This window comes from Magallana gigas, chromosome 2, assembly GCF_963853765.1.
Source record: "Magallana gigas chromosome 2, xbMagGiga1.1, whole genome shotgun sequence".
In the NCBI taxonomy this organism is placed as follows: domain Eukaryota; kingdom Metazoa; phylum Mollusca; class Bivalvia; order Ostreida; family Ostreidae; genus Magallana; species Magallana gigas.
In genome coordinates, this window is record NC_088854.1 from 37,686,783 (window position 1) to 37,703,668 (window position 16,886).

At 33.2% G+C, this 16,886-nt stretch overlaps 2 protein-coding genes across 3 annotated transcripts in view; one reads left to right on the top strand and one right to left on the bottom strand.

Moving 5' to 3' along the window:
- Window positions 1–1,783: 1,783 nt before the first annotated feature.
- On the bottom strand, window positions 1,784–9,240 carry LOC105332447 (serine/threonine-protein phosphatase 2A activator). The gene is made up of 10 exons (XM_011435059.4): window positions 9,101–9,240; window positions 8,799–8,965; window positions 6,733–6,819; window positions 6,334–6,459; window positions 4,988–5,105; window positions 4,233–4,332; window positions 3,232–3,356; window positions 2,885–2,985; window positions 2,673–2,780; window positions 1,784–2,290 (listed from the first exon to the last, which is right to left on the bottom strand). The coding sequence occupies exons 1-10, from the start codon at window positions 9,117–9,119 to the stop codon at window positions 2,213–2,215; spliced, it is 1,029 nt and encodes a 342-aa protein (XP_011433361.3). The 5' UTR covers window positions 9,120–9,240; the 3' UTR covers window positions 1,784–2,212.
- Window positions 9,168–16,886, top strand: part of LOC105332456 (putative protein-lysine deacylase ABHD14B) — a 52,640-nt gene continuing 44,921 nt past the window's right edge. For both annotated transcript variants that reach the window (XM_066076411.1, XM_011435072.4), the window contains exons 1-4: window positions 9,168–9,304; window positions 13,641–13,873; window positions 14,294–14,456; window positions 15,143–15,381. In XM_066076411.1, coding sequence (XP_065932483.1) covers window positions 13,652–13,873; window positions 14,294–14,456; window positions 15,143–15,381 — 624 coding nt within the window. In that variant the 5' untranslated portion in view covers window positions 9,168–9,304; window positions 13,641–13,651. The remainder of the gene's footprint in view (window positions 9,305–13,640; window positions 13,874–14,293; window positions 14,457–15,142; window positions 15,382–16,886) is intronic.

Here is a 16,886-nt window from a genome sequence, read left to right on the forward strand (position 1 = left end):
ATTACTGGTCCAAACTTCACCAAACTTGCATGGATGATGCGTCTTATGATACCAATGCACCTGATGGGCTTGAATGCTGAATCTCAGCCATAGGTTTCGGATGCTGGATGAGGTTTAGTTTTTTGGAACAGGTCACATGTTTTATAGATGAAAACTTGCATAGTTGATTTAACTTTATTATAAATTAAACGCAGAGGTTGCTTCAGATGCAGAGCCTGATCTCCATTATCAAGGATGCTAAAGAAATCTCCTACCTCACTCAAACCAGCTTGATAGATAAATGTGTTTGTTGATAAATAATATAACATGATTCCTATGATATTGTATGATATGAAACAATATTGTTTGATATGATATAATATGATATCATATGTTATATTATAAAAAGTTATACGATATGATATGATATTGTATCAATTTTTTTGATATTTTATGATATGATATTGTATCATGATATTGTTATGTATAGTATTGTATATTATGATACAATATTGTGTAATATTATATTGTATTTTTAATATATTATTTTATCACATGGTACAATTACATAAGATATTGCAAAATATTATATTGTATCCTATGATACAATATTGTATATTCTATAATATTGTATCATACAATATTGTATAATATGATATTGGTTTCAGTAATATAGAATTACATCACATGAAATTGTATTATATGATATTGTAATATTATATAATATTGTATCATATGATATTGTATGATATGATATTGGTTTATATAATATATTATCATATCACATGAAATTGTATTATATGATATTGTAATATATATTATTGTGTCATATGATACTATATGTATAATATAATAATGTATTTTATAATATTTTACTTTATCACATAATATTGTATCATTTGATAAGATACAATGTTGGAATCAAATTATATTGTATTATATGATATAATATCATATAATGTATCAAATATGTTTCAGTGTCACTCAATACAATATCATACTATATTATACAATATAATATCATGTTTCAATGTTATGATGTATTATGTAATATGATATTGTAATATAATACTATATTGTATTATATTTTATGATATTGTATTATGTGATCAAATACAATTAGGTATAACACAATACAATGTCATATCATACGTTACAATATCATATCTCATTATTGTTTATTACGGTATTTTATTGTATTATATGATATATATTATAAATATGACATGATGCAATATTTAATTTTATATCATTGAATTGATTAACATATGAACATATGATTATCATAAAAAAATTTATCAGATGATATACGATATTTTGTCAAAACAGAATCCATGAATATCCAAGATCATTAAGTATGATTTTCATATAAAATGATAAAGGTGGTCTTATGAAGGTGATGTTTCATAAGGGTGATGCTCCGTCTCGGTGAGCTTAGTAATCTATGATTACCTATGTTTAGATAGTTTATCATTAATAAAAGTGAATCATGATATTAATAGTGATATTATTTTCGAACATTTTAAGCATAAATAACCCCCATAATAGTCACATATAAAATGTACATATTTTTACGAAATTGTTTACATTTTGTCAAAATGAAAATTGGAAATCATGAACTTTGACCTTTTGTAGTTATAAAACGGGACGGGCAAAATTCATTTGAATTTCATGAGAAAAAAGACTTTAGTATAGTGAACAAAATGGTATGTAACTTTGGTACAACCTCTAAAAAATGCAAGCCGCAAACCTTACCTTAATATTGAATTTGCTTGATGTCGATTTTTACAACAAAACTAGAAGACCAATTATGAGCAATATATTTATTTATAAGCATACATTATATTAAGTACAAATTTTTCAATATCAAAAACATTGTCATGTGTATTCATACAATTACATCTTGAATCACTTCCATATATTGAATTTGTAAGACTTCAAACTCATGTTCAATTAAATACATAACATATTAAACAGAGGATATTGCACATGATGTCACAACGTCATGACATTTGTAATGCCTCATATGCTTGACCACTATTGCATTTGTGCAAATCAAATTAGAATCATAATTTTTAGATAGAATTAAGGGAACATTCTTGTTCGTCTGGGCATATCATTGTTGTCATTTGATTGAGTCCAACTACAGATTAAAAACTGCTGTCTGTTTTACAAGCACTATAAATACACACATAGTTATATATCCAGTAGAAATTCAGTCCTTACATGTCCATCACGTACCAGTGGCTGGCTGGATGGACAATAAGCTGCCGAACAGGAAATGCTGAACTACTGGACATTTACCAAGCACCTGCCAAACAAAATTAATAAGTCTGATTACTTGTACTAAATATTTTGGGTGATCTCATGGTAACCTATTGACTACCGGTATACATATTTACATTATTATTTGACCTCAAAATACCAGGCATCTATAAATTTTTTTTTACTAATTTTTACATGTAACTTTTACTGTCAGTTTGAACATTAAACAAAGTGCCATTTGGAAGCAGTTGTATATATGGCAATCCATAGGCAAGTGAAAATATTTAAAGAAACATATATGATTTTAAAGTTGCTTGTGTATATGTACTCGAAGTTGCATTTGCTTTGATGAAGGCAGAAAACTAAATGTACTGGTATATTTTAGTCATAAGAGATTTATTTTCAAAATAAAATATTCCAAAGTTTACCTCTGCTTTATACATCTTGATGAAGCCTGAATTCACCTTCTCCCAGTGTGGTACACCACTGATGTTCCACAGTTGATTTGAGTGCTCAGCAAAAGGGCCAGTTTTGACCTATTATCAGGATTATTGTCCAGGATCAATATCCAATAAATACCAATTTTTAAGATATTTCCAATATGAATATGCAATGCCTCTAAATTTTTCAAGTATCCTACCTGGTTGATATATTTTATACATCCTAGAAACATGTAGTCTTTCGCAAAGTGTTCGTAAATGTCAGGATTTACAAAAGACTTTGGAAGTATCCTTTTATGACCTGCAAAGAGAGAAACTTATGTCACATCCGGAGAAAACTTTTATGGATTTTCTGCTATTATAGGCTATATACGTGTATTACTATTTACTAGAAATTAGATGTTTTAAAAGAGAATAGGCCAAAAATCATATACATGTACAGTACATGTATCTTTCAATCAATAACTAGTTAAAATATCACAATTTAAAAAGGTACAATGAGTACAAAACTATGTAAACAAATTTTCGCAAGATAAACTGCACGTACCTATAAGTTGAGAGCTGCCCCACATAAAGGGGAGGAACTGGAAGTCATCCAGGCTCCAGACTCCATGGCTGCCGGCCGGCTCCATTCTGTACACAGTCTGTAACTTCCTGACAAAATGCAGGTACCTGCAAACACAAATATGCATGTGATAGATCTGACTTTACTCAGTGCCTGGGAAGGACAAATGACTGGTTGGGCCAATGGCCCCAAGCTTAATAAAATGATGGGGCCATTTTGAAATTTATGGGGCCGAGAAAAAAAAATATGGTGGGCCATTTCTTAAATTAACTGTCATACATAACTGGAAATACTATCAGATTACAACAATACAGTCATCACATGCATCTTTGACAATAAAATTTATGTAATTAAATCCAAAACAAAAATGTGTTTGGATGTTTGTCACTGAACAGAGATAATATGCTTTTTCATAATGCGATATGATTGTGTGGCGTGCCGCTTGGCGCAGCGCACCATATGTGCATTGCGCCATTACTTGGCAGTATACGCATATGGCGGGTGGCGCGGCCCCTTCCCAGACCCTGCTTTACTTGAACTGAAATGTTAAATGTTAAATGGTTTTCTATCTCGTCATGTATTTTACCAACATAAGAACGAGTGACGGAGTGTCGGAACAATTTGGGATGTAAAAACAAAGGCACAAATTTTCAGCAAACCCTGTGATGAAAACTTATGCTATGACAGAAACCTCTAATAATTTAATTATTTTATAAAGGGCTACACCTTAAATTCTCCAAGTGAGAGTAATCTCCCTTGTCAAACGGTCAGCGTTCCTTAAGTTATCATATCATAGAAATGTCCTCCCAACAAAATATGAATATTAATATGATCCCTTGATTCGTACTCCATGCTGGAACTTTGATGGTGAAGAAAACCTTTATGATGAAAGTGTATAAAAATGTTGAACTTGGGAGAGTATATTGATTTTAAATTAATTTGATTTATTTAATGAATTCACTACAATGCTACCTTGCTCTCACCTTTCAAAGACCTTCAGTGCTGCAGCAGGGGCATCCTGCTCTGTCAGAGCTTCCACTTTAAACAAGCAGCATAGAAAGGCAGCAAATGCTAACTCGTGGCCTGAAAAACCAGCATGTAAACTTAAATACAGTCAAATACATGTACATTATGAGAACAAAAAAAAACTTGATGAGAGGATTATTTATAATGAGGTATCAATGCTAACTAAGTCTTATAGAGTACCAGTAAGTGGTTGGGACTTCAAAACACTTCAACAAATCCATTGCAATTGTAATACAGTTGAACTTCGATATCTCGAACACTGATATCTTGAATACAATGGATATGCCAGAGTTCAATTGTAAATATGTACACAATAAGGATCATTGCAATACTTCAAAGGATATTTCCCTGATTTAACTAAGGATATTTTAATTAACCTTCGCTTTTACAGATTGGTATAGTCATATGTATACATACCGGTAATTACTTTTTGGTTTTAAAATCATCAGAAACATTAAGAGAACTATTCATTGTTACAATCAAGAAAGATTTTCACACAAGTACATGCAGTGTACATGAAATCATAAGGTGATATGCCACTTCATCATACTCGTTGTAAGTGTTGTCAAGAGCATTTAAAAGGAAATATCAGTACATGTTTCATAAATTCTAATCAAGTTCATGTACAGAATGAATACCTGAATGGAAATTCTGACAACCCTGTGAAACATAACAAACATTTCCTATTCCGTCTTTATGGTCTATTTCTTACCTGAGCCATAGTCTATTCTTGTGTCGTTTCCTATAGACTCGACTAGATACGTGGAGATTTCTGGAATACAGGCCTCAAACTTGTCTCCAACAACTTCTCTAACCAGAGCTTCTGCATTCTGTCATAAAAAATTTACCTAAACTGCATGTACATACATGTAATGATTTAAATAATAATTGCTGCATTATCACTCGAAATACCGGTACAAAGTCATGCGATTAGAGAACTGAACTCCTCTTTGAAGGTACATGTATAACAATTATAGAATAATTGATAGAGAGGTTGAGATTTCAAACGTGTACAGGTACGCATACATGTATTAAAACTACACGTACACGTACAGGATTTGTAATTTATCAGTTGAGATTTCTTAACTTGTAGGATATAAACGTGTACGTAAATCGACGCAGTTTTGTGACATGAATTTATTTAGTCAATTCCAAATAAATGGTAAATTGCTTATCAATTTTCATGTAAATGAAGTTTAAAAATCTATATAATTTATCACAAGAATACATTCACTCATCAATAAGATTTAATTTGTTGTAAAAAGCTACATGTTTGTACTTACGTGTAGACAACACTCTACAAGTTTAGAGAAGGTGTAGAAACCATGTCGTCACAAAAACTGATGACGTAATACGCGAATAATTTAGGTGATATCCCTAGTTCACATACACGTACCCGTACGAAATCTCAACCTCTCTAATATTATATCATTGACAATATCATGAAAACATACGTCAATTCTTTAAAGATGCACGCATTTGCATTTACTGGTAAAAATTTTTTTACATGATTTCCTTCAAAAAAGTGTGAAGGAGCAAGTTATTGAATATTGGCATGAATAATTATCACAGAATCTAGAAAAATTCAGTGAGTTGGCCTAAGTCTGTAAGAATATGACTATGGGTTTCTGACAATGCGCTCCTACTAGAAAAGTTCACATATTCACGAACTATCTGTTACACAGTAGTAAAAATGTTTGCCAATTGTTAAACACACACACATGATTGTAAATGCACAGGTACACAACTTAATGATTCAATTACTTGGTTCCCATTTAAAGAGTCTGTAAAGAATTTCAAATATAAAGCGATTCTATTTTTAGTATATATACAAATACATGTATATGCAAGCATCTAAATACATATTTTTCTTGGTCTAAGATTAAAAGGTCCCACGCATTATTGAACCCAAGACCAAATTTGTTGCCAGAAAGTTTTATCAAAACACATACATATACTTGTACGATGTAAATGAATAGGATCTCTATAGAATATTAAATTATGCAGCATCTGCAGTTTGAAATCAGAAGTACCAGCTGGTACATGTCGAGTTAGTACCTCTTTCACTCTTTTAAAATAATCCCGAAAAGCTTTGTTTCCAAATCTCTGGGGCTGATCTATTGGAGGAATTTCGTCGATCCAATTTGACATTTTATCCAACATAGCTACCAAATTTTCTATAGTCTGCAATTATAAAACATAAAATATACATGTTGGAAATTCTCACTCAAGGTACATGTAATAATTGGTTGTACCGGTAATTAGTAAATGTTGTAAAATTTGGCACTAATTGAAAGGTCAAGACCTAGACGGTAGTAAATGGATATGGATTACATCGTCCATTAAATTATCTGGCTTTTGTTTTAAAGGTTGCATGTATACTTTGTATAAACGGCATCATATTAATAGCATACAAGTAATTGGCAACAATATATAGGCTGTATATAATAATTTTACCTGTGAGACAGGATAAGAGTCTGATATTTTCTTCCCTTTGACAGCATCGTTGATGGCTGTGATGAATCCTACCAAGTCTCTGTAAGCCTGCATGTATATGTCAACAATTAATATAATATTCACTGAGACTGATGGAGATTTAAAGAATAAAATTGGATGATGTGGCATAAATATCTTGGGACAGATTATAGTACATAAATAATTAAATGATATCCATGTTACGTCATATTTTTCACCAAAATTAGTCATTTTGCCCTGCAAAAGAGCAGAAGGCATCACGATTTACACTGTGAAGGGGTCTATTGTGCATTGTGTACATTACTTTTGGATCAACCCTAGTAGTATCTAGGCAAACAAGTACATTTGCAACTATATACTGGCGTGCGACCAGTTCTCGCCGAGTACCATATTTCTCGCCAGTACCAGGGATGGGGTAATTGAAAGAAGTATTTTGTAATTGAGTGTAATTAATTACATTTTTCAAAGTATTTGAAAAGAATTTGTAATTGAGTATTCCTTCAATTACAAGTAATTGAATGTATTTTTAAATAAAAATACATTCCCCAAAATATCATGTATTTTCAATTACTTTTCAATTGCATTTCAATTACTTTTTTCAAGTTAAAAGTTTAAAAAAGTGTCATATTCAGTTCAGTTTTTCATTAACTTTTAATTTAGCTTTTATCAGTACAAATAAATGTAAACAATTATATGCATGTACAGATATATAAGGTTAACAGGAAAATGACAGACAGAAATTTAATAATTATGTTTGGGTTGCATACCTGTTTTAAATGGGCTTGTGTTTATATACTTATTAAGTGTCTCATTATGTTTGATGTGTTTATACAACATGATACACTAGAAAGAAAAAGGTCTTATTTGTTCAGGCCTGAAGCCCTCTCATATCCAAGAACAAATGTAGTATGGACTAAAAGTTTAGTATGAAAAATCTTGTTCAGAACCAAACATGAACCCAGTGACACTGAATTTAGTACCCAAGTAATGTTTATATATTATTTTAAAACAAAATCTATAAATAATGATTAAAATGAACTCAAACCTTTAAAGACATTACCATAAATAAGTTTTGTGTCTCAGTGCTGTTTCTACATGTACATGTATAAATCATTAAGATATTAAAAGTAATTGAAATGTATTTAATTACATTTGTCAAAGTAATTAATTACATTTGAAAAAATTAATGTTATTGTAATTGCAAGTAATTGACAAAATTATTGGTGTATTTGAAAGTAATTAATAACATCACTTCTTTTCAACTGCTGCATGGAATTAAATGATTTACAGTCAAGTCGTACACAGACCAACTCGCATACAGGTCAACTCGTATACAAACATTTCCGCATAAAAAACCAAAAGTCAGCTAGTATACAAGGTATTTTTGAGTCATTACCGTTCTAGACAATGAAAGTCATCTTTTGCTGTAACATATTATATAATATTTTCTTAAATACATCATCTGTTGTAAGAATAACAGATGTAAGAATATTTGACTCATGACTGGCATGCAGCATTTGTTATATTTATTATCATATTTAATATTTGACATAAATCATATAGGCATATGAAATTTTTGTATACAAGTTGACTTTCGGTTAAACACACCAGGAATTTTTGTATACAGTTTGATTTTTGGTTGTTTATACGGAAATCTTTGTATACGAGTTGACCTGTATACGAGTTGGTTGGACTCCAATTAAATTTGTAGGCATTAAAGACACAACGTGCAGATATGTATAATACCATGTACATTTCAAAGTAATTGACCCCAACCCTGGCCCAGTACATTGTGACATCATTTTTCGTATACGATTTTATGTGTTGATAAAATGACGTCACAATGTACTGGCAAGAAATGGTACTCGACGAGAACTGGTCGCATGCCAAATTCCAATTAATATATACACATATCAAAAGTTTAATAGTCTTCATCAATCATCCTTCATTTGTATTTCAATTGTTCAGCGATTCAAATTCTTCACAAAGAAATGTCTGAGCAATATATGTATCAGTCCTGTTTTAATTGTCGTATCTCAGTAGTATACCTCTGATTCCTCCCACTTTTTTAGATCTTGAGGCTCATATATCTCTTTGGTGGGGACTTTGTACTGAGTTGTTGAGCTTTCTGTGCTGTCCCGAGTCTGCTCTGCTGTTTTTGTTATTTCTGTTTGTGATGTGTCTGTTTGTGTGTCGTTTTCCCCTTTGATCTGAGCTTGTTAAAAAAATTGCAAAATCTATATCAATTTTAAAAGATTTTAGCAACTTATCGAGGAAATTCTGGCTGTCAATATTTCGCAAACAAATAGTAAGCCGATGTCACGTGTATCAATACAAAATTACAATGTACCTTCAGACGCTGTTTCCATTTTTTCGTGCACTTCAGACTTCTTAAAATATCAAACTATCACCATCTTCGTCATATCATATGCCGCTCGGTTCTTTGATGTACAGATTAGAAAATATCCGAACGTCTGTCGGAACGCATCGGACTTTAAAAGTACTTTGTAAAAAAAAGATTACACGTATATACGCACGTTTGTTTAAATCACAGGTTAGTTGTATTTTTACCTATGTCATACATGTATGATATGACAGGAAGTTGACACTGCATTTAGTGATTTAGTGTTGTTTCTTTTGCATCCAGAGTACAAATAATAACTTCAAATTTAAAGATAAGAGATTAACTTTTTCAAATTAAATGAATGTGAAAGTAGAGATTCAAGGATAATAAGAGCACATATTCTTGCTATATTTTGTACATTTACCTTTACTATGTCGGACTTATCTTTTAATTGAGCTTCATCTCTTTATTTAGATAGTGATTATTTTGTTATTGTTATAAATTACTGTACAGTTCACGTCCATTAGATCACAGGGGCTCGTCACGAAGTTTTTTCAACCTTTTATATCTAGCACCTCTATACAATAAAATGCACAAGGGAGGAATCAAAACTCGAAAAAATCGCTACCTCCCGATTTCGGTCGCCTCGTATTAATTCTTCTCGGACGTTAAACCTTGCATTCTAGGTATCATTAAAGGAAAGGACCATAGTTTTTAGGAATACCTGCAAAACTTAAACATCGGCAACAATTTTAGAAGTTTTCACGCATTTTCTTCCAGGTTACTCTCCAGTGACACTTTCTTCGATCAGTGTCTTTGTATTTTAGTCAGTGTATTTTATTGTATAGAGGTGCTAGATATAAAAGGTTGAAAAAACTTCGTGACGAGCCCCTGTGATTAGATTTAATAGATTTGTAGCATATGTATAATGGCTTTTTCATTAGCTTCATCTGTTCACAGCAGAGATTATTTTTTTATAAATAACACCACTAGATTGATTGCATTATACCTTTTAAGCTTAATGAGATGAAGTCAAGGGGAGCTTATGCTAATTTACTCTGTGAGCATGCAGGTATCAGTTTCGGCGTCCGGACCTGGTAAGAGTCCTCAGTATAACTTATAACTGGTCTTGTCTTCATAAAACTTGCATGGATGGTACATCTGGGCATACCGATGAACTTACCAGACTTGGATGCTAAATCAGAGCTTTATATTTTAATTCACAGATGCTGGAGGAGGTTGAGGTTTTTATAGCAGGTTAAAGTGTTTGTAGCAGTTGCCCTTTGATGGCCATATATAAGTTATTAATTACTGCATGGTTATACATGTTCACCAAACTTTCAAGGATTGTGCATCCTATTAGGCTTGAGTATTGCCAGCTACCGTACGATATGATATGTATCACAATATGTTAATGTGATACATTATGTATCACGATATAGTTGTCAGGTATTAAATACATTGATATCTGATGTTGCTTACCTTTATAAGTAATAAGATGGCATAAAGAAAATATGTCAGCTATTTACAAAATCAATCAACAAACTGTAGAGAAATAAAATCCAGTTGATTAGAACAAAACCTACAAATTATTCCCAAATTTGATTTCAATTTCTTAATACATGTATCATCATATGTATACCAGGTATTTATTCTTGAAAGTCGATGCAAATAAACTCATACTGTTTATCACGATACACCTGTGACAATATGATAAGCCTATTTTGGGCCCTCACAATCAATACAATCGATGTAGGTTTCAGATGCTGAGGGAGGTTAAGGTTTTTGAGCAGGTGCCCTTTGATGGCACCATATGCAAGTTATTATTGGTTCTATCTTTACTCAACATGGATGGATGAATCATCTTGTGATACTGATGCACTTTACAGGCTTGAATGCTTAATCTGAGCCATAGGGTTCGAATGTTGGAGGCGCTGAAGGTTTTTGGAGCAGGTGCCTTTTGATGGCCATATCCGCGTTATCTTTTTAGGTCACCTGAGTTTACTCAGGTGACCTATTGCTATCCGTTTTCGTCCGTCGTGCTACTTGCGTTAACAATTTTACATTTATAACTTCTTAAAAAGTACAAGGCTGATTGTTACCATTTTTGGTTTGAGGCATCTCTATGGTACATGTAAAAGGAATCGAAATTGTGAAATGCATGGCTCTACCACCCCCGGGGTGCCACATGTGGGGCCAAATATGCAAAAAAAGCCAAATTTTCAAAAATCTTCTTCTCTACTCCCACACATGTGAGGAAAAAACTGGCTGCATAGTTATGGTTTCCATGAAGTCCTCTACCTAAATTGTGAAATTTAAGGCCCCTGAGGCAGGGGTTCTGGCTCTAGGGAGGGGCCAATATGGCCATATAGTAAAAATGTATTAAATCTTAGAAAATCTTCTTCTCTACTCCCATATATATTTGTTAAAAACTAAATGCCTGGTTATGATGTCCATGAAGCCCTCTACCTAAATTGTGAAATTCATGACCCCTGGGTCAGGGGTTCAGGCTCTAGGGTGGGGCCAATATGGCCATATAGTAAAAATGCATTAAATCTTAGAAAATCTTCTTCTCTACTCACATATATATTTGTTAAAAACTAAATGCCTGGTTATGATGTCCATGAAGCCCTCTACCAAAATTATGAAATTCATGACCCCTTTGTTAGGGGTTCAGGCTGTAGGGTGGGGCCAATATGGCCATTTAGTAAAAATGTTTTAAATCTTAAAAAATCTTCTTCTCTACTCCCACACATGTGGGCAAAAAACTGAATCCATGGTTATGATGTCCACTATCTCCTCTACCTAAATTGTAAAATTCATGGCCCCTGGGTCAGGGGTTCAGGACATGAGGGGGGGGGGGTGCAATTTGGCAATATAGTGTTAATGCATATAATGTTTAAAAATTTTCTTCTCCATTCTCACACAACTGTATAAAAAACTGACTTATAATTATGTTTACCAGGAAGTCCTCTACTAAAATTTTAATTTTCATGTCCCCTGGAGTATGGGTTTTGACACACTTGAAAGGAAAACTGAATTCATGATTTTGTAGACCAGATCTTTCAGTTTTTCGCGAAAATTTTAGGTTTCACAGTTCTTTTTGACAGATTTCAGGCAGGGAGGTGGTCGTCATTACAAATTTATAATTTTTCTACTCCACTATGAAACCTAACATTTTAGATGCATATATGAGACTCATCGACAAGTTTGTGTATGGGTTATATGCTACTCAGGTGACCGTTAAGGCCAATTGGTCTCTTGTATTAATAACAAATCTTAAGTGGATGATGCATCTTGTGATATTGATGCTTTTAACAAGCTTGAATGCTGAATCTGGACCATAGGTTTCAGATGCTGGAGGAGGTATGTCTTTTGGAATATGATCATAGTAGGTAACTTATTCAAACTTGCATTGTTGATTTTACTTCCAATATATGATTACAGAGCTAGCTTCACATATGAATTGAGTGATCTTGATTATCTTGAGGATTTAAGCATTACTCAAATTGTGTTAGGATCATGGAGCTCATTGCACAATGGAATAAACCCTGTCTGTACCCAATCAGACTTGCACAGTTACCGTAATATAACTATTGGTGTGTTATAGTGAGAAAGCTTCAGATACAGAACTTGATCTTGGTTCATTACCTCAATGTTGGAGCAGGTGAAATTTTAGTTCAAAGCAGGTTTAAATGTTTTAAGAAATTACTGCTCTGATCAACTTTTAAGGTTCATGTAACTTTGGATTTGAAACCAAAAAAAAGTTAACTTCAATTAAATAGAATGATTTCTATAAAGAAAATCTGGTCATACTCAACTTGCTTGATGGATGTGATATAGAAATATAATTCCTAATATTCCTATGACCATGATGATATTGCACCATATGAATAGTTTCACATTGTATCTAATTCAGATAAAAATCTTGTACCATATGATACAATATGATATCATAACATGTCATAAATCATGATACAATATTAAGTTATATGGCATGATACAATATCATGCCATATACAGTTATGTGTTTTCCTTCATATTTGTAATTTAAATCTTTGACAAAATCCATTTAATATCAATTTTTGTAGTAGATATAGTTATGTTGAAAGTACTATAGCAAATCTTCGAAAATAGGCCACTGAAGCGTTGAAGCGAGGGGATGTGTCAAAAATAGTTCGGACCGGAAGTATATGATAAAGCATCAGCCGTTTGATATAGCAAAGGTTTATCACACGGGTAATATACAACCACACGTATGAGATAAGATACAATATTGTATCACACAATCATATAACAATATTTATAATGCATCATATCAAAGAATGTTGTATAATATGATATGATGCTATATTTTATCATATTATTTGTATCATAATGTATTGCATTGTATGATACAATACAAGTTGCTGTCCTTTAAGAAAGGCAAGAAAATGTGGAAGATTCCTACGATTAATTTCACTGAGAGTTATCTCCCTTTTAAGAGGGTCATTGTGCCTAAAAACTGCATTTTGTGACACTGCATGCTAAGCTTTATCTTCTCCAGATAATATGTAAATGAGTCCCTCCGGCATACATGTCAACAAATCAGTGGTCCTGCTTATCCTGGCCATCACGGTCGGGATCATCATATTCAACAACTACAAATACTTCAGCACATTCCTGATGAAGAAGAATTCAGATGTCGAGATGAACAAGATATCTCAGGCTGTTCTAGACAAGGCTAAAACTCTAGACGTTGAAACGCACAAAATAAAGGTGAAGATAAAAGATGGACAGGTAAGTAATTATGTGGGTGCCATCAAACAAAACTCACCTCCTAACAAACAGAACATGCTTTATTGAAAATTAAAGTCTTAAATACCGGTACTTGCATATATGGCCAAACAAAGTCATTCAATTTGTATGAGATTTTTGTGGGTTTAAAAATGGATCTATACCCTAAAAAGATAACTAGGGTCACCCTAGTAAGATTCAACTTAGGTAAGGCTACTTCGATTAAATCTTATCACCTTGTTTTGATATAAATGTACATTTACTAGCAAGTATTAATTTTCATACAATATTTCTAGTCATTCTGAAACACAGTAATCATTCTAAAACACAGTAGTTGCATGCAGCCCTGTACATTGAACGTGATCATATATGTTAACCATGTGCATAAACGTACTTTGTCAAAGTCTTTGATGTGCTTTGTAGAATGTTGAGATAGTTTACCGGGATATTTTACCCAAGCTTGGGGGCAGGGATATTCTGTTTCTTCATGGACAAGCATTCTCTTCTGAAGACTGGGAGAAAACAAACACACTGGCCATCTTTTCTGCTCTAGGGTACCAACCAGTCGCAGTGGATTTACCAGAAGGTTAGTGGTTTCATAAAGAAGTTTTACAAGAACCAAGGATGTTGGATTGTTACCATACTTATTTTAATTTGAAATAAATGAGTCTGAATAGTTGTATAACAACAATGATTGCAATACTTTACTGAAGATTCCTTATTCTACATACCGTATTTTTCCGACGATTAGTCGGTAATTATTTGACTGTGTGATTCCATTGTTTTCTATCAGTCGCAGGAATGTACTACTGTGATTATTGAACTTCATTTAGCTCACAACTCTCAAAGAAATAATAGGGAGATTTTAAATCTCAGAGGAAAGCTTCTCGTGATTACATGTATATGCATTAAATGCCATTAATGTTGATTCCTCACTTTTAATTATGTATCTACAGTAGTGCATATAATGCCCATTTCTCAGCTGCAACAGTTAAGCACAGAGTTTGGATGATTGTAAACCACCGACTGTAATACTGCCTGCAGGCTATAGCTCAGAGTGGTTCAATGTCTCCGACTGTCAAATTTTATAAAGAAATTCTACCTATTTTAAACCATGCACTGATTATAATTGTAGGTATCACTAGTTAATAACCAAGTTGATGTGGTTGTGAGCATAGGTCTTTAATAGTTAATCACTGAATTCTGAGTGATTTTTAAATGTCGGATTAATTATATTTTGCATGTCAATGATTAATTTAAAATTTTCTACAGGTAAAAGTACGAAAAGTGAGAAGGTTGATGTCGGAGACAGGGGACTTTTCCTGGAGAAGTTGATCACTGCTCTGGATCTGAGAACTCCCGTCATTGTCAGTCCATCCATGAGTGGGAGCTACTCACTGCCCTTCCTCTTCGTGGACCCTGCAAATGTATCGAAGCGTTCCGCGGGATTCGTTCCCATAGCTCCAGTTCAGACGGAAAGTTACTCGCCAGAGAAGTACAAGAGTCTAAATGTAAGTATACTCATATTATTCATCCATTTGTTTATTGTTAATATGTATTTGTAAATAACTGATAAAGTTTAAGTATGTGCCAATTTCTATCATCACATTAATTAAAATACAAATTTTCAAAGAAGGCTACATCATCTATCACCTTGCCTGAAAGATATAAAAGGACACTTTTTTATGATCTTATCATGATACTTTAGATGAAGTTAAACTCTTTTTAGCTCACCTGAACCGAAGGTTCAAGTGAGCTTTTCTGATCACCCGTTGTCCGTCGTCCGTCCGTCCGTCCGTCCGTCTGTCCGTCTGTCCGTCCGTCTGTAAACTTTTCACATTTTCAACTTCTTCTCAAAAACCACTGGGCCAAATTTAACCAAATTTGGTACAAAGCATCCTTATGGAAAGGGGGTTATAAATTGTAAAAAAAAAAGGGCACAGCCCTATTCAAAAGGGAGATAATTGCAAAACAGTAAGTATAGGGTGCATGTCTTTAAAAATCTTCTTCTCAAGAACCACTGCACCAGAAATGCCAATATTTACACAAAAGCTTGTATATATAGTGAAGATTCTAAATTGTAAAAATCGTGACCCTCGGACCAAAACTGGGGCCCCAGGCGGGGTTCAAAGTTTAACATAGAAATACATAGGAAAATGTTTTAAAAATCTTCTTCTCAAGAACCACTGCACCAGAAATGCCAATATTTGCACAAAAACTTGTATATATAGTGAAGATTCTAAATTGTAAAAATCGTGACCCTCGGACCAAATCTGGGGCCCCAGGCGGGGTTCAAAGTTTAACATAGAAATACATAGGAAATTTTTTAAAAAATCTTCTACTCAAGAACCATTGCACCAGAAATGCCAATATTTACACATAAGCTTGTATACATAGTGAAGATTCTAAATTGTAACAATCGTGACCCTCGGACCAAAACTGGGGCCCCAGGCGGGGTTCAAATTTAACATAGATATACCTTAGGAACATGTTTAAAAAATCTTCTTCTCAAGAACCACTGCACCAGAAATGCCAATATTTACACAAAAGCTTGTATATATAGTGAAGATTCTAAATTGTAACAATCGTGACCCTCGGACCAAAACTGGGGCCCCAGGCGGGGTTCAAAGTTTAACATAGATATACCTTAGGAAAATGTTTAAAAAATCTTCTTCTCAAGAACCACTGCACCAGAAATGCCAATATTTACACAAAAGCTTGTATGTATAATGAAGATTCTAAATTGTAACAATCGTGACCCTCGGACCAAAACTGGGGTCCCAGGCGGGGTTCAAAGTTTAACATAGATATACCTTAGGAAAATGTTTAAAAAATCTTCTTCTCAAGAACCACTGCACCAGAAATGCCAATATTTACACAAAAGCTTGTATGTATAATGAAGATTCTAAATTGTAGAAATCGTGACCCTCAAATCAAAACTGCAGCCCCAGGCGGGGTTCAAAGTTTAACATAGAACTACATATGAAAAATGTTTAAAAATTTTCTTCTCAAAAAC